Here is a 24285-nt window from a genome sequence, read left to right as displayed (position 1 = left end):
AATTAGGACAAGAGGGATTAAGTGTTAATAAAATGGCCCAATACTGCCTCTCAATCACCATGAGCATCTGAACCCAGCCCATGCCTATTTTCTTAGTCATTGCTGTGCTATTTTGCTCTCAGTGCTCTTTTCTGCTTGAGAAACGCCTTCAGTTAAATTCAACATGACTTTGGAGTTGCAAAGGAGCAGGAGGCTGCAGCCCCTCCCTTTCAATAGGATGTGCTTCACTCAGGACAAGTGAAAGGTCTGTGAAAAAAGGAGAATGCATCACCTACCTTCAAATGCTGGGCACTGAGCCAAATCAACCTTCCCCTCCCAGTGTTTTTCTTTGGGGAAGCAATACACATGGCAGATTAAATCTATCTACTGGATTATCTCTTAATCCATACAGACTTTTATTTTTTGATCTAAGCAGATATTAAAGCCAACCTCTCAGCTGCTTTGATTCAAGCTTTCACTTTCTCTTGTCCCTCTGAAATATTTTTGCCCTCAGGCCCTCTGCACTTCATCCCCAACTTAGCTCTTGTTTCTCCTTTGTCCTAAAATCCTCATCCTGCTGTCTTTAAGCCACTCTCCATTTTACAGGCAATTTTCTCCAACTGCCACAGCAAGTTCCAGGAATACTTCCTCACAATTCTTGGGAACCTCTTGAGAGCCTCTCTTGCTGCCCCCCTATCCTCTGTCCCATCTGCAACCACAGAGCAGATCTTTCCTCTTACTCTGTTATAAATCCTCTGATAAATCTCTCATTCAGGTGCCTACTGAAAGACTTCCTCTGCTGTTTCTGTGTCTATTTCCATTTTCATGGAAAATTCACTGTTTCCTTACTCCCACAGGAAAAAGATTTGAGGCATTGGGAATCTGGTATCCAGGACACTGGATACTGCCATTATTGCCAGCAATGCCAGTAATGCTACATTTGTATGCAAGTCTCCAAGCACTTCACAGTGCCAACCCAAAAAATGGTGATTTTTATCATCTGTATCTGCTAAGGATCAGACAGCAACAGAAAAAAAGTTTAAAATCAGAGAAGGTTTAAAGATAGGCCAACAGATTCCAAGACTGGTGTCTGAGAAAGACAGAATTCAGCTGCAAGGAAGCATCACAGCAGCCAGAGACCCTTTGCTCTCTATATTGAACATCCATGTCACCCAAAAGTGACAGGGATGACAAAACTTCTGAAATGGCAGAGAGGACAGGCAAGCTGCACACCAAGGTGAACGAGAAAGGTTAGGCAACAGAGGCTGGAGCAAACCTCTCCAGAATACCAAAGAACTTCATTTTCATGTCTGAAGTATAAAAGTAAGTGATCAACCAAGGAGAAAGAACATTACAGAGCAGAATGAGAAATGAAGTTGCACAGGAGGATAAGGCAGACGAAGTATTAAATTACTTTTTCCTTAAATGAGGATTGTACACCTCACAGAAAATCAGGCTTCTCATCACCTCCCAGCCCAAGCTCCAAGCCTCAGAGATAGCAGGGTGATGCTTGGCATTGCTGTTCTAAACTTCAGGGTACATACAGTAAATTTATTCTATAAAACCTTGGCTTCTTGCCTAAAAGTCAAGCTACCTTTTTTTTTTTTTGGCTAAATGACGTATGCTTTTATTAAATTTCTGCCTTACTGCAGGAGGCATGAATAAGAAGGGATTGAGTTTATGGTTGTTGTATTTTATTTTGTTCTCAGACACTCCAAGCAGCAGGTACTGGAGCAGGGTAACAAGGAAAGAAAGTGTCAAAATGAAGACTGTGAGAAGCCCACTCCAACTCAGCGCTTTTGCCCCTGCAGCTGGCAACACCTCAGGATCAAGATGGGGAGAGGGAAGGAAAGTCTGCTAAGACACTTATGGTTCACAGTATCCAGGGAAGTATTCAAAATCAGCTCACAAAGCCAATTCACCTCAAAAGTTTGAAAGGCAAAAAGGAAAAATACATACTCTTATGAAGAGCCAAGCACATTCAACCACTCATCAAAAGATCAACTTGTTTGCTTTCTGCTCTTCTCTCTCCATATTTAAGCAGTTTTTAAAGTCTTACTTCTTATCTGAGTAAGTGCAATCAGAAACTGTCATCACACACCATCTCTGACAGAAAGAAGTCCCAAGTGAGGCTGTGTAATCAACGTTCCTTCCTCCATTAAGGGTTTGGGTATTATACTAATTAATGTTTATCTCACTCTGATTGCTCCTCGAGCCTGATTTGCAGGTGCTCCAGCATTTGCATATTGCCCTGTTCCTGTGATGCTGAAAGGTCTTGCAGATTGGAGAGTGATCAAGGTTGCCAGGTTATCCTCAGCAGGATCCAGCATGTATCACTCTCCACAGGTCATGTTCTTACACAAAAAACATTTCATTTCCATGTTTAATCTCTCATTTCAGAAGGCACTTCCACTACTGTGAATTAAGTTTATGTAAAAACTGGAAACTCAGAATTCTGACCTACCATCACAGCGCTTTTCTCCCTCTTCCCCTGCAGCTTGCTCTCCTCTCCAGAAAAGCAGCTTCTCTTTTTTTTTCTTTGTAGAAAAATGTCACAAACAAGTTCCTCTTTAACCTTCCAAGCATTTTACTTGTCTCATACCACTGACTGGTCTGAAAGCAGATGCACTTTTGTTTCTTTAGAAGAAATACATATTAAATAGAAAGTCAGTGTATACTATGCAGAAAATCTGTTTGCAAATAAAGTACAACATTATATTTTTAAACTATACAGGCTACTTTTGGTCAATCTACTGTTTATTAACATTAACAGTGTTAATAAACATCTACAACACAGGTTCTACCATCACAGTGACAACTTTTGGGAAAGATTATTTTAAGCCTCCATTACTTCTAAAAGAAGCAATTGAGAAAATGGTTCTTTACCAGTGCTGCTGGAGTTTCACAGGTGACCTTTTGAGTTCCTCCACTGGCAGTGGAATTGCTTCCCAAAGCAGCAGCCACAGGAAATCTTGAGATATCAGGCAGCTGATGATAGTATAGAATCACAGAATCACAGAACAGCTTGGCTTGGAAGCGACCCAATCATCTTCAGATGATCAAGGTGGTCAGAGCCTTGGCCAACCTGCCCTGAATACTCTGAGCAACCTGTTCTCATCACAGAACATGTCTTCATTATATTTAGTCTGAATCTACCCTCTTAATTTAAAACCAGTACAAGCTAAGAAGTTTGTCCTCATGTTTCTTATGAACCCCTTAGGTTCTGACAGCCTGCAATGAGGTCTTCTCCAAATCATCTCTTCTCCAGGCTGAACAACCACAGCTCTCTCAGCCCTTCCTCAGAGGAGAGGAGTTCTAGTTAACTGACACTACTACTGTAACCAGTAGAAGTTACTAGGGAAGTATAGTTTGTTATCTTTAGAGTTTCCACTCACCCTTGAAAAAATTTCTTAAGTATTTACTCACTGAGGCTTAATCTTTTGTAGTAATAGCCTTAAGTGTTTTCAGTTTTGTTCCTCTTTTTTTTAATCACTTGTCAAAGGAGGGCTAATCCTGTTTGGACAGAATTTTACAAGGCTGTCAAAAATAAATTTTGTTTCCATATTGCTTGAAGTAATAGATCAAACTTGGCAGATAGCTTGAGAAGGTGTTTTGGCACCTTGTAACCTTAAATTAATCAACTGTGTGTACACAAAGATTAGGTTTCTCATTCTCCCATCAAAGCTCCATTCTCAGGCTAGCCAAAGATCTTCCTCCCTGTTCCCATTGAAAGGAAAATGTGTATCACTACAGAGTCACAGCAAACATAAGCAGTGGAGAAATGTCCAGGTGACCCTGTTGTGAACTATATCTGGGGTAGGGAGAGCAAATGTCTTTGAAAAGATCTGAGATTCCTCTGGATCACTGTGGGTACCATGTCTGATTCTACACAGACAATATTTCTGTTATACAGCTCACTCTTATTTGACATTATGCTCCAGTTTCCCTACCAGCAATAGGAGGCAGATCAGCCTGGACTGCAATGTTTGATCTGTGCCCTCTCTCAGGTGGGGCTGCAAGAGAAATTCATAAGCCACCAGGCAGAAATACTGTTTCTTTCCACAGAGCTTTACCTGAAGGCAGCAACAGCAGGAGAGGAGCACTGACAGCAGCCACCCCAGCCCTTTTAGGCTGTGCCTCACTTGACCAAAGATCCATCACCATCATCATGTGGCAGGAATGACATTTGCAGAGCCTTCCTCCCCCCTGGCCAGGCAGTCAGGAAGTTTCTCTTTATTCCAAGCTTCCCCCATACTTTCCAAATGATTTAAATCAGTTTTCTTAAGGTAAGTAGTACTCAGTTACACAAATGTAACAAAACACAAAGAAGAGATCATCTCTAAAGGTCTTTCCCTGATGTAAGGCTGAAAATATCAGGAAAGCTGAGCTCCCACTCCTTTATTGGGATGGAGGTTTCTCATACTGTGACAGCACATAGCACAAACACTGCTCTCAGTCTGTTCATCTTACCAAAACAAGTCATTGTCATCAAGAATAGGAATGCTGAGCAAAACATGCCTGCCTCCAGAGCAGAAAATGATTCCTGGTGATAGCAGTTCCCATTCTCACTGTTCTCCAAGAAAAGCATTGCTTTTCTTTGCATTTAATCAAATATCCTCAGAACTTCATAGCTTTTCACCCAAAGATCTCCAAGCAATTTCCAAGTGTTAATTAAGTCTTGGTTGTTTGTGAAACCAAGAGTGGAATCATTTGTTCCCTGGAACAAAAAAAAACTAGGCAAATTCACAGTACAGTCTCAGCAGATCAGATTTTCAGTCCATTATTCACTAACTCAAACAATTTTGCATTAATTCACAGGACTTAACACATATTTTTCAGTAGCTCCTTAATTTTCCATTTTACTGAGTTTAAGGCCACCTGTGCAGGTTCATCTGCCCTCTTCAATGTCTTGCCATTGCCAAATCCATCCCACTGCTGTTCACCAGAATAAACTACAGCCAGCAAGAACTGACACAAAATACTGACAATTCTCTCACCACCACCATTTCTTTCTTGTGATCCAAAATCCAGCCTTTACCCACATTTAAGACAAATGTTTACAAAGAAAGGTTTTTGCATTGACTTGAAATTTTCTCCACTTCCAAGCAGCTGATGGCAATCACATGAAATTTTACTTGCAGGTCACAAGTTGAACCCTTCAGTCTCCTTTTCAATAAAATCTATCTAAAAGCTGTCATTTACAAGCTAGTGCTTACTCTATAAAAACTGCTGTCCTGCACAACTGGACTTGAATATTCAGGAGAAGGAAAGCCCAACCAAGAAAAAGAACTTGCTACCATAAAATGTCTGTTTAAAGACAACTACACTTCATGTTTTCTCAGAACTCTTACTTCCTTTCTGACTTTGATCACATGATAAGGGTCTGCCTCTGTGGTCTTCCCTCACTGTGCTGACCTGTTGAAGTTGTAATCAGATACTTGTAAATGACCAAACTGGCTTTTGAAGCATGACTTGGGAGCATCCAGATCATTATTCTGTTTTGCACTAAGTTTCTGCTTATCATATTGCAGTGATCCCTGTACTTTTCAAGAGCTTACATCTCAGTGAAAATTCTTCTATTTCCTTGCACTCACTGCTTCTGCTCAGCAATGATCCTCTTCAGCATCCTGCCAGAACTAGAGGGGATTCCCAAAATCCACCCAAAATTTTGCTACAATTAAAACAGTCCAACTTCATAAGATAGACTTTCTCAGAAACAGTTACCAGCCCTCTGCCAGTTACAAAATTTCCTAGCTAATTTAGCTTTTCCCTTTCTTACCTTTGTTTTCAAAGTGAACTTCTTTAACAGATCTTCTTTCCAAACAGGCCTCCTTCTCTTAAAGATTTCTTCACATATTTTTTTGTAAATGAAGTTTTTTATTTAATACTTACTCTTCAGAAACAGAGGTTGTTTAGTGTTACTTCTTCATTTTCCTACAATCAGTTGCAGTCACACTCAAATCTCAAAAGTCGCCTTCTGTGATATGTCCATCAACAAGCTAATTTGAGTGTGCTTCTTTAACAAATCAGAACAACTCTTTATGACACCTTATTTCCTCAGTGATTACAGCACTTTCTTACTTTCTTGAGGGATTTCTAGTTGCTCTAGTTACCCTTCCCCCAAAAACTTTGGGCCACAGGCAGAGATGCCCCTAACAGCATCAAAAAGCAGAGATCTCTCTGCTTGCACTGACAGCTGCTCTGTATTTCAATGAAACAGTCTGAGGCACATCAGTGATCAGACACCTTTAGAATTGGTCTAGACACATGATTTCATTTCCCTCATTGTCATTTTAAAAATCATCTTTCCCATGCACTAACTCAGAATAAGTCATTAAGAATGGAAACACTATCTTCAGAGTAATACCAGAACAAATTCATACAGTGTGCCTTCCAAACCTCCTTCCCCACCCCAAAACTGCCAGAACTGTAAATTTATACACTTGAATAGCTTAAATCCAGGATATCACTCTCAAAAGTATTGTTGAAGCAAAACCAAACTACCCAGTCACTGGGACAAAACAACAGAGAGAACTGCACTGTGGAGTCACCATGAACTTCCTTGCTTTTTGGTACTGAGCCACTGGAATGTTATATTTATGTATGTGTATATATACTGCAATGTATGTCACAGATAACCAGAGGGCAATTCCTACTGCACTCACACAGAGCAGAAATGCAACAGCTTTACCTCTTCTTCTAAAAGGAATGTCTTGTAATGCCTCTTAGGCCCATCAAGCATGCTTGCAGATTCAGCTTTGCTGGTCAATCTAAAACAAGAGTCCTAGAAGTAAATTAAAATGCAAATACCTGGTTTTATAATGCACATTAATCCAGAATAAGGGTTATATTCTTGGATGAATTAAGAAAGGAATCCAATTCACCATGCTGTGCCAGGGAGAGTAGGGGATAAAAATTATTAATGGCACAGCATGGTGAATTCCTTCAATAAAATGTTTGGTGGATTTAGAGGAAGGGATGAAAGTTTCTGGAGCTTGAATTAAAGAATTTGGATGGTACAGCATGTTAAAGAGAAACCCCAGGTGGGTAATTTAGGTTCTGGAAGATGTAGGTGGAAGAAAATCAGAAACTCCTTCATTAGCACCTACAAATAGGTGTCCTGTCTCCAAAAGCATTGCTCTGTCTCTGCTGTCAGTTGCATTTACACCTAAACCCTCACAGCCTTCCCCATTTTCAAAACTGAACAGCACCACAGCCAGACAGAAAGAAGCACCATGGAAAGGGAATTTAATGCACCAGTCATGTGTGAAGAACAGACCTTTGGCACTGCTGTTCCTCCCCCAACTCTCCCCTCAGTGTGCACACCCCCATAGAATGAGCCTGTAATAAACATTTCAAGCCACTCAGTGTTATTTTCCAGACAGTTTTCTCCATGCTGGATCCCTAATGGAAGTCATGCCTGTAAAACAAAATTACTTGTTTGAATCTCTTCCTCCAGGGCTGACTGAGTACACAAAAGCCATCCATAGGAACAGAAAATTACTCCAGCATATGTGAATCTCCAGGGTCTGGAGTTGGTTGAGAAGGTAGAGCTATCACTTTGTGTAATAAAGGAATAACATGGCAGATGTTACTGTATCAAGAATAGTGGGAGTGGGAGAATCCAACAATATTGCCAAAACCATGGGCTAAGAAATAAAGGAACACTTTATCAGGTGCTTCTCCTTGCCTATTTCCAGAGAGTAACAGCCACAGCAGTCAGGGACTGAGGGGTAAAGGAATTACTCTCTGCATGGGGAAGTTCATAAGATCTTTGCCAAAACCCTTTTAATTAACAGAGACTTACTGCTGGACAAAATTAGCTCACAGGAACTTGAAAGCTGCTACTCAATATTGCATTTTCTCCAACAAGGAACAGAGTACAAACAAGAGACTTCCCTGTCAGCATTCAAAAAAAGACCCCATGAACTAAAATAAATCAACAATTCATATGTACTGAAATTACCTTAGTTTCTCCTTACTGTTTGCCTTTCCTATTGCCCATGCCATCTGTTTTAAAGGAAACTGTCTCCTATTTCCACAAGATATTCCACTACTGCTGTAAGAGTAGAAAGAATGTTTCCAAGAGCTCCTTAAATTGTTGTGTGCCTCCTTTTGCTTGGCAGGTTTGAGACCAATTCCTGAAGTAGGAGAACTACTTCTCCTGCAATTCTGCACAGGTCAGATTCCAGAAGATCTTAAGTTTAAGGATTTTAGCAGCATCCAGAAAGAGTTGTGACCTGGTCTCTTGCAGAACAGTCACACTCCCTTTGCCTCCTTATGGGGGTGTGGGATGCCTGCTAGTGCCAGCTGTTGCCAGCCTCCCAAGCATGCTGATCACACCCCTGTGTCACCTCCTCAAGTTTTCTTTCCACAGTCTAGGAACCTTTCTGAAGCTACATCCTCACAGGCTGTCACAGTTATCTTCCAGAAGATCATGGCAGCCATAACAAATGAAAGGTGCCTTACAAAGTGTGTTACACTTAAAAGGAAAATAAATCCACCTTACTTGGAGACATATCTACAGAACAACAACTAGCTGCAGGCAAAATGTCCCTGTTCTCCATTTCCTCATGTCTGCAGGAGACTCCATTCACTCTTTACTCACTGCTGCTGCTTTATCTTCCTGGCAGCAAACAACTGCTCCTACAGCCTCTCAGGAGAGGGACCTGAAACAAAACTAGACCTGGCATCCTCTTTCAGATGACCTCTGGGACAACTGCAAAGTACCATGAGGCACCTTGTTGTTAAACAACAGCCATAACACTCTCCAATTACCTGGAGAAAAATGGACTCCCTGTGCTGCAGTGTGTCTCTTGGTGCAAACTCACTGCACTGTGAGCCATCCCAGTGGACAGCTCTGCTCCTAGAAAATCAACCCCTGCAGCCAGCAGAGGAACACACCCAGTGCAGTGTCCAAGCTCCAAGGTGCATCCCAGAGCCCCAGGGCACCACAAAGCACAGCACAGCTTGCAGCAAGACCCTTCCTGGCAAGTTTCCATTCCATAGACCTCCTAAATTAAACACATTTACACTGATGTACTAATCCCCACTTCCATTACTGATGATCATGACTAATCACAGTAGCAAGTTTAAAACAAGGAGGTCCTTAAAACACACAAATGTACCTCATGATTAAGATTTTGTTGGTATTTTCAATTTCAGAACTACTCACATCTCAGCTCTGCTCCTGTCATAAACATCCCTGAAGGCTCTGCAGCCCAGCCACCTACCTACTCCTTACCTTCCTTATCACAGCCTTACCAGATTTCTTCCCCACCCCAAAGAGCATTTCCACAGTGCTGCTGTTTTCCAGCTATGGTTTTCAGAATGCAGCTCTCATTTAAACTTTTGCTTAATATTAAAGCCCTTTTCAAATATGTAATATGAAATTAGTTGGAATCCAGCTGGGGAGGAAACAGGATACAGTGGTTTAGCAAAGTATTATTCCAGAAAAGCAAAAGAGACTGAATAAAGATTTTAAAGAATAACAATCACAAATTTTAACTAAACAAAAAAAAATACATATATAAGGATGGGATATTTTGTATACAGCACAACTTGGGGTTGGATTACAGGCAAATCCTGGACCTTGATAACAACCTTCCAACTCCAAGCCCTTGATTTCTTTCCTACTGTAACACTTCATGAGATAACCTGCAAAATCAACTTTCCACACATCTATTACTCAAAAGTGAACACTTTGAATAGCAAATTGACAATATTAGAGATTATTAACATTTCCTGCCAACACAAACTCCTCAGAAACTGAGAAATGCTGAAGGACAAGCCTGCCTAACTAGGAGGGAATATCAGGAAATCTAAACTCATCACTTATTTTAAGTACTTATCCCAAAAACATTGCTGTAAAATACTCCAAAGCACATGATTCCAACAGAATCTCCCACCCAAAAAATACTAATGAGAAAAACTCATTAAATAGATGAGAAAGATAGAAATAGATAGAAAATAGATGAAAGCCTACTGTTAATTTACAGTTTAAACTGGTCATCCCAGCTCCTGTGACCTGTATCAAAAACCCTTCCTAAAAACCCAGGAGTTAAATTCAAACAGGTATTATATATTACGTCAGATTGGCTATGTTAGAATATTTATGTTTTAAGCAATATTAATATCTAAGTAACTACATGCAGTGAATCTGATTTTTACTGCAGCTTCCACAACAGATTCATGACTTGGATTCAGTTAACACACACAAGCTTAAAAGTTCCATTACTTCAAAGCATAAAGTTGGGAAGGACATGCAGCCTCTTGGTCTTGTGACAGCACTGACATCAGCCCCAAGAGGACAGGACCTCCTCAGAGGAAGGCACTGCTGGACAGCACTGGCCTAAGACTTCAATCTCTATTGCACAGCAACCAAAGCTTTGGTGCTGCCCATGTGAAAAAAGGCAGGGGGGTCTCTGCTGTTGAGAGTTAGGGATATGATGGAGAGGGATGCTGGGCTGATATATCCTGCTCTAAGTGACTCCTGACTCAATCCAGGCCTGCTCTCCAAGGCTGGGGATGCTCTAGGTCTCAGCCATAGCTTACCTGAGGTTTTGCACCCACACATCCCTCGATTGTCTATGAACTAATGAACTCTGCAGTCTCATTCACCAGGTACCTTGCCAGAGTTAATAGCAAGTAAGCTTCTTTGAGAATGACGGAAAGAAGATTTGGCAGAGACTTATCACATGGGTTATTTCCCAAGTTGCCCAAAAAGGGGGGAAGTGAAGGAAAGCTCCCTGTATGTTCTTCTAATTCTCTAAATTGAAAGGTATCTTCCTTGTGTCATCTCAACATGTTCATTTGAAGATTTCATACTCAATTATCATGTCAGCAACAATTATGAGCAGAAACTTTGATTAGCTAAAATGGAAACAAAGATCTGGGTGTGGAAATATTCCTTTTTTTACAGAGAGTAGGAGACACTTTCACTCCACCTTTCACAAAGTACAGATTGGCTTGCCACTGTACCAATCCACCTGTTCCCAGAAAACCACCTCAGAACATCTGCATCTCTGCAGTACTGCAGTAAGGAGTTGGACACACTCAGCCAAGTCCCCCACAGTGAACAAGTTTCCTCTCCATCAGCACTGCAAGCTGCTGTTCTGCACATCAAACAGCCAGCTCCTCCAGGTAAGAGAGCTCCTTCCTGGAAATGGAGCACAGAGCTGCCTTGTCTCAGGAAAGGGAAGATAAAAGGTCACTAAGTAGCAAAGTTCTCACCTTGAAAGCTTTGCCCCTTGATTGACATGGAAGAAGCAAGGTCATGGAACTTCTCATCAGATGCCTGCATAATTACTAAATCACTCTTAATTATATCAGAGAGCCAAGACCTCGGATGGAAAGGCAAAGCAAACAAAGAAGCCAATGAAGCCTCCTCTGTTGTTGGAGAAAATTGGTAATTAAAAGTCATGAGTGCACCAAGGAGTGAGGGAACAGCATCACAGTCACTGCTCAGTTCTCAGGAGTGCCTTGCATACAAAGCAGCAGCTTATCTCCCCAGGGAAATTACAGGGTACTGTGTTAGACAGCAGTGTGGAGAGGAGAAACAGGGAAAACAGAGACACAGAAAGAGCAACTCCTGCATTATCAAGAGCTTCATTTACCCCACAGAGAGGGACAGCACTGCCAACCAGGCCCATGTCTGAGAAGGATTTTCCACATGTTTATGGCAGCTCCAGAAAGCCTTCTCCCAGCCTTAGATCAGGAAGTGCTCCCCTGCTTTGGAGAGCACAAATGAAGCAGACCTTATGTTCAAGCTAATCCAACCCACACACAGCTCTTGCCCAAACAAGGACTATTCCAGTGGAAAGCCTTAACCTCAATAACCTGAGCTGAGCCTTAGAGATTGCTCTTTCTCCAGAGGCTACCCTTCAAAAGATCATGATCAGAAACCACAGAACTTCAATCTACCCTTAAAAAACCTTCCAAAACTCAAAGACAGAATGTCATGATGCTGCTCACACCATAAGAAATTAAAGTAGACAGTCATGGGACCTGCTGAAACCAAAGCATGTGCTTTTACTGATTAGCCTATCTGATTACTGATTAGACTGCTAAGGTAAATGCTGCTCTGTTTCCTTCCCAATGACAGTCCACACTATCTCAGAGCACTGAGATGCCAAAGATGGCACTGGACAGAAAAAAGCACCACATTATCTACCATCATGTGCAAGCATACACAAGAATCTCTCTGATCTGCCATACAGACAGCCTTAAAGATCCAATCCTAAAGATGATCATATGCAAGAGGGGCCAAGTCTGGACCAAATCCTTGAAGAGATGGACCTTGATGGATTATGATACTGTGGCAAGAAACTCTATCTTACTCAGGGCACTCAGCCCTTCCAAGACACAAAAAGGGAAGTGTGAAACACCAGAAGCCCTAAGAGAACAGTTTGTACATTGCAGAGATCAGAACAAAGAGACATTTTCTACTTCACTGCTTCAAGTACAATGATTCAAAAAGACACATCTTCAAGATACTCCAAATTACAATGCCTCCCCTTCAAAGCATGAGCAAGAAGGAATAAGGGATAAATGCAGCAGAAGCAGTAATGCAATTTTTTAGTCATTAATAAAAACGAGTAAAAATTAACAACCAACAATCTCTGGCAAACTGCAGCCATTTCATTATGCTTAACTTTGACAGACTCAAATCTAATAAACTCATATTGAAGCGCATCTGGTCCTTTTCCATCTCTTTTCTGAACTTCCATTGCTTACCAACCCAATGCCCTTTCCCCTTCACTGCTGCACCCTGATTCCAGCACTGTGTTGTGTAATGCTGAATGCTGAGCACCCAACCCCCCAGGGGAGCACTTTACCTGTTGAAAATATCAGCTGACACCTTCTGCAGATACTGCAGTGCATCTGCCACCTGCTGCACAGCCTCCTCCCTGCGCAGGTCGGGCTGGATCAGGGGCACTGAGTATGGCTGCCCCTCCAAAAAGTGCTTCTGGGCTACTGTGGCCATTGTGCCTAAGGGAAAGAACAAATAGGTCATCACACATTAAACAGACTGCCATTTTATCACAGCAGTTTTTCAGGGACTTCTACTTTCTGCTCCACTAATTATTTTAGGAAAGCATTTGCAACAGAATTGGTAAGCTGAGGAGAAAGGCGTAAGTGGTAAGGCTGACATATTGGATTTTTAATACATTCAAGGCAGCTACAGTGATCTGAGACTCTCTTGCTTATCTGAATGTTCTTGGAAACCATAATTTTATTTTAGCATGCTAAAGTAAACAAATTTCTGCTCAGTATTGTGCTGAAAGCAAAGACCAGAGTTAGAAGCAAAGTTGGTTCAGAGCAGCAATAAGACTCATCACAAACCACCCTGTCTCCTCCTCCCTTTCCTCATATTCCACGTGGATATATTTCAGGTCATCCAACCCTACTAGCAAAAGGCAGTATTTCACCTTACCCTTCTGCTCCAACAAACACACCATCAGGCCCTTCCAAGAACAGAAGCCATGAAACTACAAAGCATGCATGGACACACACCCTTTGCTCCAAGTAGGTTAATGAGAGTTCTTCCATTCTGACACTCCCAGGAGCTCTTTGCTGCTTCTGGACTGGATTTTTCTTTAGGAACTATCTTAAAAGAAGCCTCCTTCTTTTTAGGATTTTAGAATCCTTTCACATCTCTAGCCTAACCAGTCACCAGAATATTTCAGCTGTGTGCCATGCTCCAGAGCTGTAAGAACACTTTTTGGAAGCAGCTGGGCCAGCACCACTGCTCTACAGCTCAGCCAGGAGAAGGTCACCCACCATCCATGTTTCCATCCTGAGCTTTGCTCACCTCTCCCTCAGCAGTTCCCAAAAAGTTGGGCTCCCATGTCTTTACTCACAAAAATAACAAAAAAATTCCTAGGACTTGGAAGAACATAGAGAGAAAAAAATCCACGTCTCTGAGCACATTAGAAATGTCAAACTCATAAATAGATTTCTATTAGGACATTCTAAAAAATGAACAGAGTACCCATAGAGTTTTCTAACCCAAACTCTACTGCTAGGTCTGCACAATTCCCTCCAAACTTGTTTTCTCTGTGTCTCTTCTCATTCAGGCTGTAAAAACCAGGTTTTACAGGTGCTCATTGCAGGGTTTCATCACACAGAGCTCCATACATCTGTATAAGAAAATATTCATTAAAGTGAGGAGAAGCAAAACAAAGGAGGATGAAAATCCAAGGTGTCAGAAACAGACAGGGATATCTCAGGATGCACCACATTCCCTGTGTGGTACTTGGAATTGTGCAGGAGCCAGCTCAGAGAGCAGTGCTGTGTGCAACCTGCACTCCCAGCTCCACAGCAGTGCAGGCTGAGAATGACACAGAAACACAGCCCATTCTGGGGAAATTCACAAATCAGGAGCCTGAAGAGAGACAGCCACAACATAAAACAACCAGTTTAATATGTGAAAATTAAAGGGGTCCTCTCACATTCCTTCAATTCCCTATCTTGCTTCACAAAACAAAGAGATAACAGATTAGACTTGCCTGCAGCCATTTCTGTATATTTAACAAACACCACCCTCTTCAAATTTTTCCTTTAAGATGATACCACAGTAGGGTAGGAAAAGCTTCCTGTAAATGTGATGTGACTGTTATTTAAGGGTATTCTTTTGGGATGTGGGGTTTGCTGAGTTGTTTTGGGGTTTTTTTGTGGGGCTGTTTAACAATGAATCATATGAGATTTAAGAGTATGTAGAAGCCTTTCCACGTTTAACAAATTTGCAAGATCAAGCCCAGCCATTACAAAGCTGGCTCTGCTGCCAGTCTAGGAAGCCTAGACCTACTCTGTTTCATTTCATGCATCACTGGCAGCAAGACTCTGTATCTGCACTCTTTAGCAGCAATGTTTGCACACTGATTAGTCTTCTTGACTGGGGCTGCTCTGCAGACAGGAAATTATTATTTAGAGCTGTAAAGCATACAAGTTAATCTGAGATGAGTACAGCTAATTGTGAGACAGCAGTTTTTGATCTGCTGGCCACAATCAAGCTTCAGTATTTTTCCTTTCAAAGCTACTATTTGAGTGTCACCATGGAATAAAGGGGCCAGATAACACAGCAAGGACGTGGTTATGAGTTACTCTGGCTCCAGCAGCAAAAAGAGTTTATAATCCTCCCTGCCACTGGTCAAAACTCTGCTGTTGCATCAGTGCTCCTGATGTTTGGGATGCCTATTTTTAACTCAAATCAGCTCAATGACCCAATTTACCACCACAGCCAGATAAACAGCTGTAATTGTCCAGTCATGAAACACAGGGAGAAGAAGGGGCAAGAAGGAAACTTCTGCAACTTGGTTCATCATCAAAACCATTCCTGTGTAAAGGTAATCCTAAGAAAGCCAAGATTTTCACCTCTTGAGGCCAGCTAAGATTATGCAGGCCCAATATGATGTCTCAGACTCTCACCAATCCTGATTCTCCTGGTGTCCTTCCTAAAACCAAGCTCAGCTCAGCTGCTGACTTGGGAGCAGTGCTCCTCTAGCTACTCCCAAAAGATTTCTTTCCCTACAGACTCTCCTTCAGGTCCCAGGGTTTCCTTGCAAGCAGAGGAGCCCCCAGTACTGGGAAAAGCAGGAAAATCCCTGGGTGCTCCTGCTCACACTGCCACAGTTTGTCTGTTGGCAAACATCACCTTCACAGGTTCTCCATGAAGACTCTCAAAGGAGCCTCAGATTCTCACCTTTCCTAAAACAAATAGTGGAGAAATATGGTAGACTCTGGAAATTACAGAGATAGATACAAGAGACAATTCTTTCTGTGCAAGAGAACAAGCTGGGGAGCCATGGCAAGGAGGAGGGAAAACAGCAACATAAATGACTAGACTTGGGCACAATCCCATGCTACAGCTGCTATTTGTTACCTCCTAGGACCAAATGAATTGACAAATAAGCCAGTTTTACAAACAATTTGAGTAAGGGCCACCACGTGGTTAGAGTAAAAGGAGAAGTGCTTCACTTGACAGAAACAGAAACTGCAGGAATAAGGAATGTTTTAAAAGGGAAATTCAAAATCTTCCCAGCAGAAGTCAGGAAGGAAAGCAAAGACTGAACATCACTCAGTAAGACTGACTCTTCCTTTATCTCAAACTCCAGTGCACTGAAAGGAAGCAGCACATTTTCTGGCCATGCTCCACTATCAGAATTAGTACACAAAAAATAAAAAAGTGAGTGCTGGGTGTTAAAAATGTCAACTCTTCAACCCTATCCCATGGGTGCCAAGCCTTCATGTAACATGGACAGCAAAGGTGCAAATAAACTGTTTATATCTCACACACAGAAGGGACTTTCACCAAAGCAACAAACTGGTTCCAGTATCACTCCAGAATCCTACAGAGGGTGTGTTCCTGCAGGAAGTACAGCAATGCTGGAATTATGACAGCTGACATGAAATACTCTGATGCTACAGTGGGAAATGGACACATGGGCCCAAAGAAAGTATGAGTCACATACTCAGCATCCAAGAGATTCAATCATTAGTGCTGTGACCACCAGTGGGTCACACAAAGCAGAAGAAACAGCAATACAGACATTTTCTCTTTTTTTTCTCCTTTTTTTTTCTTATTTGTGATCAAAGAGGCTCTGGAAATGAGCTGTAGTATCTGGGGGCTCCAGCCAGCTTTTATTCAATTATTTTTTCTATGTCAACTTTCATGATCAAGACAAATATGCTCTGGTGTTATATAATAACCTCATTTACCTTATTAAGTGAAAAAGGTTGTTTTCTCACTGCAGCACCTGCTTCCAAGTGCTATGTTCTGATTTGGAAGTTCTGACTGAAGCTCCTGACTGCTCAGATTTGCACTTCTGCCTGTAGCTGTCTGTGCCTCTCACCTCAGGCAGGCTGCTCCAAAGCTCCTCAGGGCTGGGGGCTGTTCCTCCTCTGCACTCAAAGCTGCTCTCCCCTCTCAGTTCAACACTCCCACTGGCAAAAGCTGAGGGGAACAGCAGGAGTGGGAAACACAATCAGCCTCCACCAGACTGTCTGGCCTCTCCAGAAATCCTAAACCAGGCTGAGCACTCCAGGGCTTCCAGGCACTTGGAACCAACAACTGGGCTTGTTCCTCACTCCCCACAGCCAAGTCTAATGCCTGGAGGGACATGAGGAGCTCTGCCCCTGGAAAACAAAGTATATCATTCACTGCTCTGGATAGGCAGAGAAACACTCCACCTGCTTTCCTCACCTCTCTCCATAAGAGTAATTACATTCTCATGTTAAGGCAAGCCCTAAAGAACTTGTTACAGAGAAAACAGAGTTTGTAAAAGAAGCAACACTTCCCTAAGTTCTTTAGAAAATACTCCTCTGTGGAGGATTGACTACTGGGATGATTATCTAAAAATAAATCAACCCCACAACCTTAAAATATTTTAGTTTTTCAAAGGAACATAAATAAAGGGAATATTTAAAAAATAGCAGGGCTGCCCTTAACACACAGAATGTAAAGCTGTATACAAGCACTTACCAGATGAGTACTTTGCTGTGAAAATAAAGGGAGAATAAGGCAAGCCATCAACAATATCTGCTTCCTTAACATGCTTCAAGCAGCTAAAAAGAGCAGGCTCATGGGAGAAGAGGGATTAAATACTTCGAAAAAAAATCAGTGTGTACACTTCAAAGCTACAATGGCTGCTTTAGCAATTACTGCGCTGCTGCTTCTGTCACTGGAAAGGCAGCAAGAACCAGAGGCTTTAATTCCCACAGGAAGTAACATCCCCAAGAAGAAGTGACAGGCTATCTCTAACCCTATGTCTCTCTTTTGTAGGATCCTAATAAAAGATCCTTGTTAGGACAGAGGGATCAGCAATATGCAATAAAACACCTCTGCATATCCCTCACTATTCCACTACCACCAGTATGGCTCCAAAGTGGGAACAGACCAAACCACAAAGGAACTGCAGTTAAAGATCAAACACACTCAATAGATGGAGCAGACAGGCTCTGGGCAAGGCTTATCAGAAAGTGCAAACCCACATCCATAACTTGGTTAATCACAAGAAGTCATCCCAAATTCCTCCCTGAGAGTAATTTCTTACCTTATACTTTCTACATAATATACATAATACTTTCTACCATGTTTACCTGGATAAACATTTCCCCATGGCCATATCTGCTAGCATATTCAAGTCATACCTTGATTGTTCTGGAGGCTTGCCTAGAGGCTATCCCAACAAAACATCAGAATTAAATCCTCTAAGGAAAAAATAAGGACAATACAAAAAGTTAATTATGACACCTTGCCCTCCACAAATAAAGCACATTCCTGTGAGTTTACCAAACAGAGAACATTTTAAAAAGAGACTTGAAAAGCCAAATATGCCATTGCATATGAAATGCTGCTCAAGGCAGGATAAGGCAGTGTGTGCACACAGATGTAAACACTGAAACAAAAAGCTAGAAATTGCTCCAAGGCAGCACAGGAGCCCACATACAAATCCATTATTATGCAGCATACAAACATTCTGCCCTGTGCTGACAATTCATGGGGGGGATGAAATTCAGTCCCCCAGCAGAGCACACAAGAGGTAACTGCCCTGGATGGGAGAGCAGGATGCATTTCCAGCAGTGACATGAGAGGCTCACCACAGTCCCTGTGCTAATCCAACTTCACCCTTTTTTTGGGGAAGCAAGGTGGGGGCAGGAGAGAAGCACTTTGGTAAGCTAAGAGGATGAAAGGTCTATTTATATTTTTTAATTAACCACCTTCTACAATGTTATTAAGCAGCAATCAAAGATGCAGATGCTACTGATTTGATTGGCAAGAAGCACAGTGTGCTGTATATTAAGGAACTCTGCCCCTATAAATAGGTCTAATCACATCTGAAGGCTGCAAGGCAGTGATGAAAGAAAGCATTAATGAGCCCCTAATTAGGGCCTGTAGCAGCCTGTACTCCACCAGGGTGCTCATGCTACTCTCTCATAGTAGCACCCTCAAACTCCTTTGGAGATGTCACTGCTTTGGTGCTAAGCCCTCTAGTAACTATTTTAGACAAGAAAGGGGTTTCACCATCCTTGGAGTGCTCGGCATTGGCTGTGATGTTGCCTCCCAGTGCTATTTCTGGAATTCTGTCCATTCCAGCTGTCCCACCCTGCTCACTAGCAAGGAGTGAATTAAACAGAGGAGCTGGAGTTCCCCAGACACAGAAACTGGCAACAGGGGCAGGAAAGTGAAAACTTGAGAAGCCATCATCCTCCTTCCTTTTCAGCAGCAGGAGCACACCACAGCCCAATCTACAGCACAAGGTTGCTTTAGCCACAGCTGTAAAAGCCATTTCTGCTCCTCCCCTCCAGCTTTAGAGGATACTTGCTCAACCTCCACCTTTGAGCCTATCCTTACAGCACAGCATTACCTCAGAACACCACCACAGCAAAACCTCCGTGTAGAAAATGAATCCTACAGAGCATCTCCTGCTCCCACAGCTGCTCATTGATATGGGATGACCTGAACAGCCAAACCCTTTCCTAAAGGAGCCAAACTCCCATCTCACCATGGCCCTGCAGAACCAGTAGAGGGTCACAGACATCTTTTAGGAAAAATCCTTTCCTTAGGATTTCTCCTCCTGAGAAGCTGAGAGGCTTCAGGAACAAAATGTAAACATTGATTATCTGCTGCTGTGGAATGCAACATGTGCATCTGTGATTGTCCATGTTGGTTGTTTCTAATTAATGGCAAATCACAGCCCAGCTGGCTCAGACTCCCTGTCAGAGACAGAAGATTTTGTTATCATTCTTTCCCATTCTATTCTTAGCTGGTCTTCTGATGAAATCCTTTCTTCTATTCTTTTAGTATTGTTTTAAGGTAATATATATAATAAAATAATAAATCAAGCCTTCTGAAACATAGGGTCAGATCTTCTTACCTCATCCAAGAACTCCTGTGAACACCATCACAGCAGAGACTGAGACACCTGACAGTCAGCAGGACCACCTGGAGAAAAGCACTGGCCTGTCAAAACTCTGCTTCTGGAAGCAGGAGCCCAGCATTTAAGGCACCTCCTTCTCAAAAAGCCAGAGCCTGTTAAAAAAACCTTTGGCTCTGACACTTTGCTTTGAAAGAAAGAGCTGTGGCAGCTATAGGTGAAATCTGGAGACTCTATCTTACCCAAAAAACTGCTCAGAGCCACTCAGATTTGTTCATTTGTCACTACTGGCATATTCCACTAGGCTAAAGAGAAAGAACCAAAATTTAAGATCTCAGAGCCCAGCTTTACAGCAGCATGCGGCAACTGCTTGGCAAAATACCTGACATCTAAAGATGGATTAGATACAACAAATTACACTGACCCTCCAGAGAGAGAATGCTATTACATTATTTTTCCTTTTTTAAGAGAATCTGGAAAGTAGAGACTTAAAAGAATTTAGAGGTGCACTTCAATCCTGCCAGCTCCATAAGCTAAGGCCCCCTCTAAGGCACTGCTGTCTTCAGGACAATCTTTCCCCACAACACAGAGAGGCAGCCTCCCTCCCTGCATCACCTTGCTGAGAGAGCCCTGTCCTCTAAGCACAGCCTGAAATTCATTTCCTCCAGCTGGATACATAAAGCTCATTTTGGCAGACAGATGTTGATAAGTTAATCAGATAATCCCCTCTGCAACTGCCACCTTTGTCTCCCATCAGTCATGGAGACAAACAGATGCTGGAATGAACAATTGATCTGATTCCAGGGCAGCACACACAGCTGACCACAAACACTCTGCTAACTGCCTATCACTATTTATTACAAAGGCAGCCTAAACAAACAGCTTAGCTACACCTACTCTACAAACATCATAACTAAAGTTGAGAATTCCATCCAAAAGTGCAGACACAGCTCCTTCTTTGATGTCCTAAATGGGGGCACTTTGGTTTTGTGTGCCTGAAATACACAGAAGCCACTGGCTGTGCAAAGTCCTCCAGAGAGGTTTTCTCTGCAATAACTTCTCTTTTAAAGCAGATCAGTTCCTGCCTGTTTTATGCATTCAAAAGCAAAGGCAATGCCTGCATTTCTAAGAGATGACAGGAGGACTCACTAAAGAGGGAAAGTCTTCAAGTGCATTCATATTTGCTAGAAGGAATATCCCTACAGAGTGGCCTGAGTGACAGGAGCTGATGAAAAGCTGGGTCAAAAACATGACACCTGGGTGAAGGATTTTCTGGGAAAGGTTATCCTGTGAGGGAGTCTAAGCAGAGCTGATTAGCTACAGAAATTGCTTTTCTGACTGATAGAAATGATTCCCCTCAATCTCTTACACCACAGCCATGGGAAACATAACAATTTCAGGCATAATCCTCTTCTTCCTCTGCACATTACCTTTAATCTAAAAAAATGTTATGAAAAAGAAATCTGCCTTGCTTTCAGGATTACCTCAGTATTATTTTTCCCCAGCCCTCAATTTCTACCCTTCCCTTTCACTCCCCAAGCTGAGCTTGATGTGACCACAGCCACCTGGTATTCCCAGAAGCCAGATTGCAGAGGAGCTCTCAGGAATTATCTGCTTTCAGTTTTCTGGCCCAAGAACCCCTGAGCTGAGAGAGCAGCACTTTGCATCTGAAGGAATGAAGATTTAAAACTCAGTTTCAATATCTGGAGTGATAGAAGAAGGACAGATGCTAAGAATAGCAGCCTGTGCTGCTGCAGGCATTCCTCAGGCACCCTCCTGCCTCAGGCTCTGGAGCTGTGGCTGTTTCCCCCCATCCAGAGCATCCCAGGAATACAGAAAGATATCAGGCAGCCTCCACATCCCAGCTTTACTACTCAGACAAGACAAGCATCATGAAATATCAGGAGAACTTATCAGCCAACCTTCCTAAAATAAGCAAGGCAAGTTGACTGGAGCACCTCTGGTTCCCAGAATGAAGAAAGGTCTCTACAAGGACATGCCAAAGCCACTTTGTTTCCAGGCCCTGCCTCTGGCAACAGCAGCACTCTCACTCTTTGCTCTGCTTCCTTTCAGTGCTCCAGCAAGGCTCTGTACTGCAGGGAGCTGCCAAGGAATGGGGTCAGCTCTAACTTCCACTCCAGGATGGGTGAGAGGGCATTCCAGGCAAAGTGCCAGCTGACATTTGCCTCAGCCCCTGAAATGCCACAGCCACAGCCAGCAGCACCCCACACTTCCTGCTGGAAGCTGCATGTGACTTGCACAGAGTCAAGAATGAGCCTGCTCTGCACAGGGATGAGGAGCCTCCTCTTTAGGAGGAAAATCCAGGTGCTATTCAACCATTCAATACTTGAATCTCATTTAATAACCAAAAAAGAAAATAAAACACAAAACCCCCACAAACAAAATAAAAAGGAGGGGGCAAACTTATCACAGGATTTCCTGTTGATTACTAAAATAAATACTATCAATGACCATCACCACTAGATGTGAATTCACAACATTCCCTACATCCATCAGCATCCTTTCTTCCTGTACACAGCTAGGTCTAGCAGTCCTGTGGTCTCCTTATTGCTGGCCAACTCATTCTTTACTTTGAACATAGAAAAAGATGATTCCAATAATTGCATCAGCAACTTGGGCTCACATGCAAATACTGACAATGTGATTTTATTTGACAAATCATTACAACCAGCACAACCACTGGCCTGGGAACAGTACAAAGTACTGCAAATAGTACAACTACTTGGAATGGTCCAAAAGACCCAAACCCCATCACAAGCCATCAGTCGACTTTCTGAGGAAAAATCACATAAAAAACAATACAGAATCCTGTGTCTCTTTCAGACACCTCCTTCTCTTTTTTTGTTCCTCCCTTCAGGCTGCAGCATCTCCCGTCTGTCCCTGGAGGGTACCTGACCTACACTGAAAAGAGACATTGCCCTCACCATTCCCTGAAACACTCAGGGAATGTGCAGCTCAGGAGTCCTGTATGCCACTGCCAACTTGAGAATTCCATGCTCCACGCCTGCCTGGCACATCTCCCACCCCATGCCATGGCTCAGCACCAAAGTGCCATGTAACAATCACAGAATGGCTCAGGCTGGAAGGAACCTCCGGGGGCCAACTGGTCCAACCCTTTGCTCCAGCAGTCATCCTAGAGCACCTGGCACAGGATTGCACCCAAATGATCCTTGAATATCCAGCGAGAGAGACTCCACAACCTGTCAGGAAAATCTTTTTCTAGGCTGAATAGATACAGCTGCCTCAGCCTGCCCTCACAGGAGAGATGCTCCAGCCCCTTACCCAGCTTTGTCGCTCTCTGCTGGAGCTCCTCCATGTGTCTGTGATACTCCCCGAGGAGCCCAGACCTGGACACGGCACCAACACTGGGCAGAGGGGCAGGACCACCTACCTCGACCTGCAGGCAACGCTCTTCCTAAGGCACTCACGAAAAGTGGATGCGCTAGGAAGGGCCCTGCCTGCAGAACCATTTTCAGGTTCTCAAGAGCATTGCCAAGAACCATTTCCAGCCTTGCTGTCCCTCCTTCCCAGGCGCTGCCAATCTCTCCTGACCAAGAGCCTCCGGGGCTCCCAACGGGCAGCTCCAGTGGCTCCCAGACGTGACAGGCCGCAGCCCCGCCACAGTCGGAGGGCACCCACCGGGGCCCGGCCGCTCTCCGGAACTGTTGCCGGAGCTGTTCCCGATGCCGCCCGGGTCCCGGGGCTCTCCCGGGGCTCTGAGGGGCCCCGGGCCCGGCTCCGCCCCCGCGCGCGCTCCTCACCTGCCGCCCGCGGCCGCGCCCCCGCGCCCCGCGCCGCTTCCGCCCGCCCGTGGCGTCACTTCCGTCCGGACCGCGGCTCCTCAGGGCCGCCGCGGGAGGGAGGGGCGGGATGGCCCCGGCTGAGGGCAGTGAGGGAAGGGCGGGATGGCCCCGGCCAGAGAGACCTCACGGTCACCCAGTGCAGCTCCCGGCCCTGCTCGGGACATCCCCACAATCACACCGTGTGCCCCAGAGCGATGTCCGAATGTTCCGTGAGCCCTGTCAGGCTGTGCTGTGCCCCCTGCCCTGGGGAGCTGTTCAGTGCCCAGCCACCCTCTGTGGGAAAAATATTTTCCTGATTTGAAAAATGCGTGTTTTATCATTGGCTTTTCGCAAATATTAAAATGAATGTTGTATGTGTTGTGTTAGAAAGTAACGCTGTATTAATTCTCTTAGGTAGTGTGTTAAATATAGTTTTAGGTTATAATGTTAAAATAGAAACTATGCTATGTTAGGATACTTTTTTTAAAGAAAGGACTCGCAGCGAGATAGCAGCCACAGGACACCTCAATCTGTCAAAGAATTTATTGCCCATTTATCAGAAGAAAGGAACTTCTTCCCACCTCGAATGCGCTGTCAGGATTCAGAGGAAGAAGTTGATGATGACC

At 43.4% G+C, this 24285-nt stretch overlaps 1 protein-coding gene across 4 annotated transcripts in view; it reads right to left on the bottom strand.

Annotated features, from left to right (window-relative positions):
• WASHC1 (WASH complex subunit 1) overlaps positions 1–23794 on the bottom strand; it is a 37584-nt gene extending 13790 nt beyond the window's left edge. The window contains exons 1-2 of one of the 4 annotated variants that reach the window (XM_005482693.4): positions 23639–23794; positions 12816–12969 (exon numbers count right to left, since the gene is read on the bottom strand). In XM_005482693.4, the coding sequence (XP_005482750.2) occupies positions 12816–12964 (149 nt within the window). In that variant the 5' untranslated portion in view covers positions 12965–12969; positions 23639–23794. Of the gene's footprint in view, positions 1–12815; positions 13010–19856; positions 19911–23516 lie in introns of those variants that run through there. The other 3 variants (XM_014264121.3, XM_026790804.2, XM_014264120.3) reach the window with 3 other exon arrangements.
• Positions 23795–24285: the final 491 nt, after the last annotated feature.

This window comes from Zonotrichia albicollis, chromosome 4, assembly GCF_047830755.1.
Source record: "Zonotrichia albicollis isolate bZonAlb1 chromosome 4, bZonAlb1.hap1, whole genome shotgun sequence".
Taxonomy (NCBI): Eukaryota; Metazoa; Chordata; class Aves; order Passeriformes; family Passerellidae; genus Zonotrichia; species Zonotrichia albicollis.
Note: the sequence above shows the minus strand (reverse complement) of the source record. Positions and strands in the feature narration are given on the sequence as shown.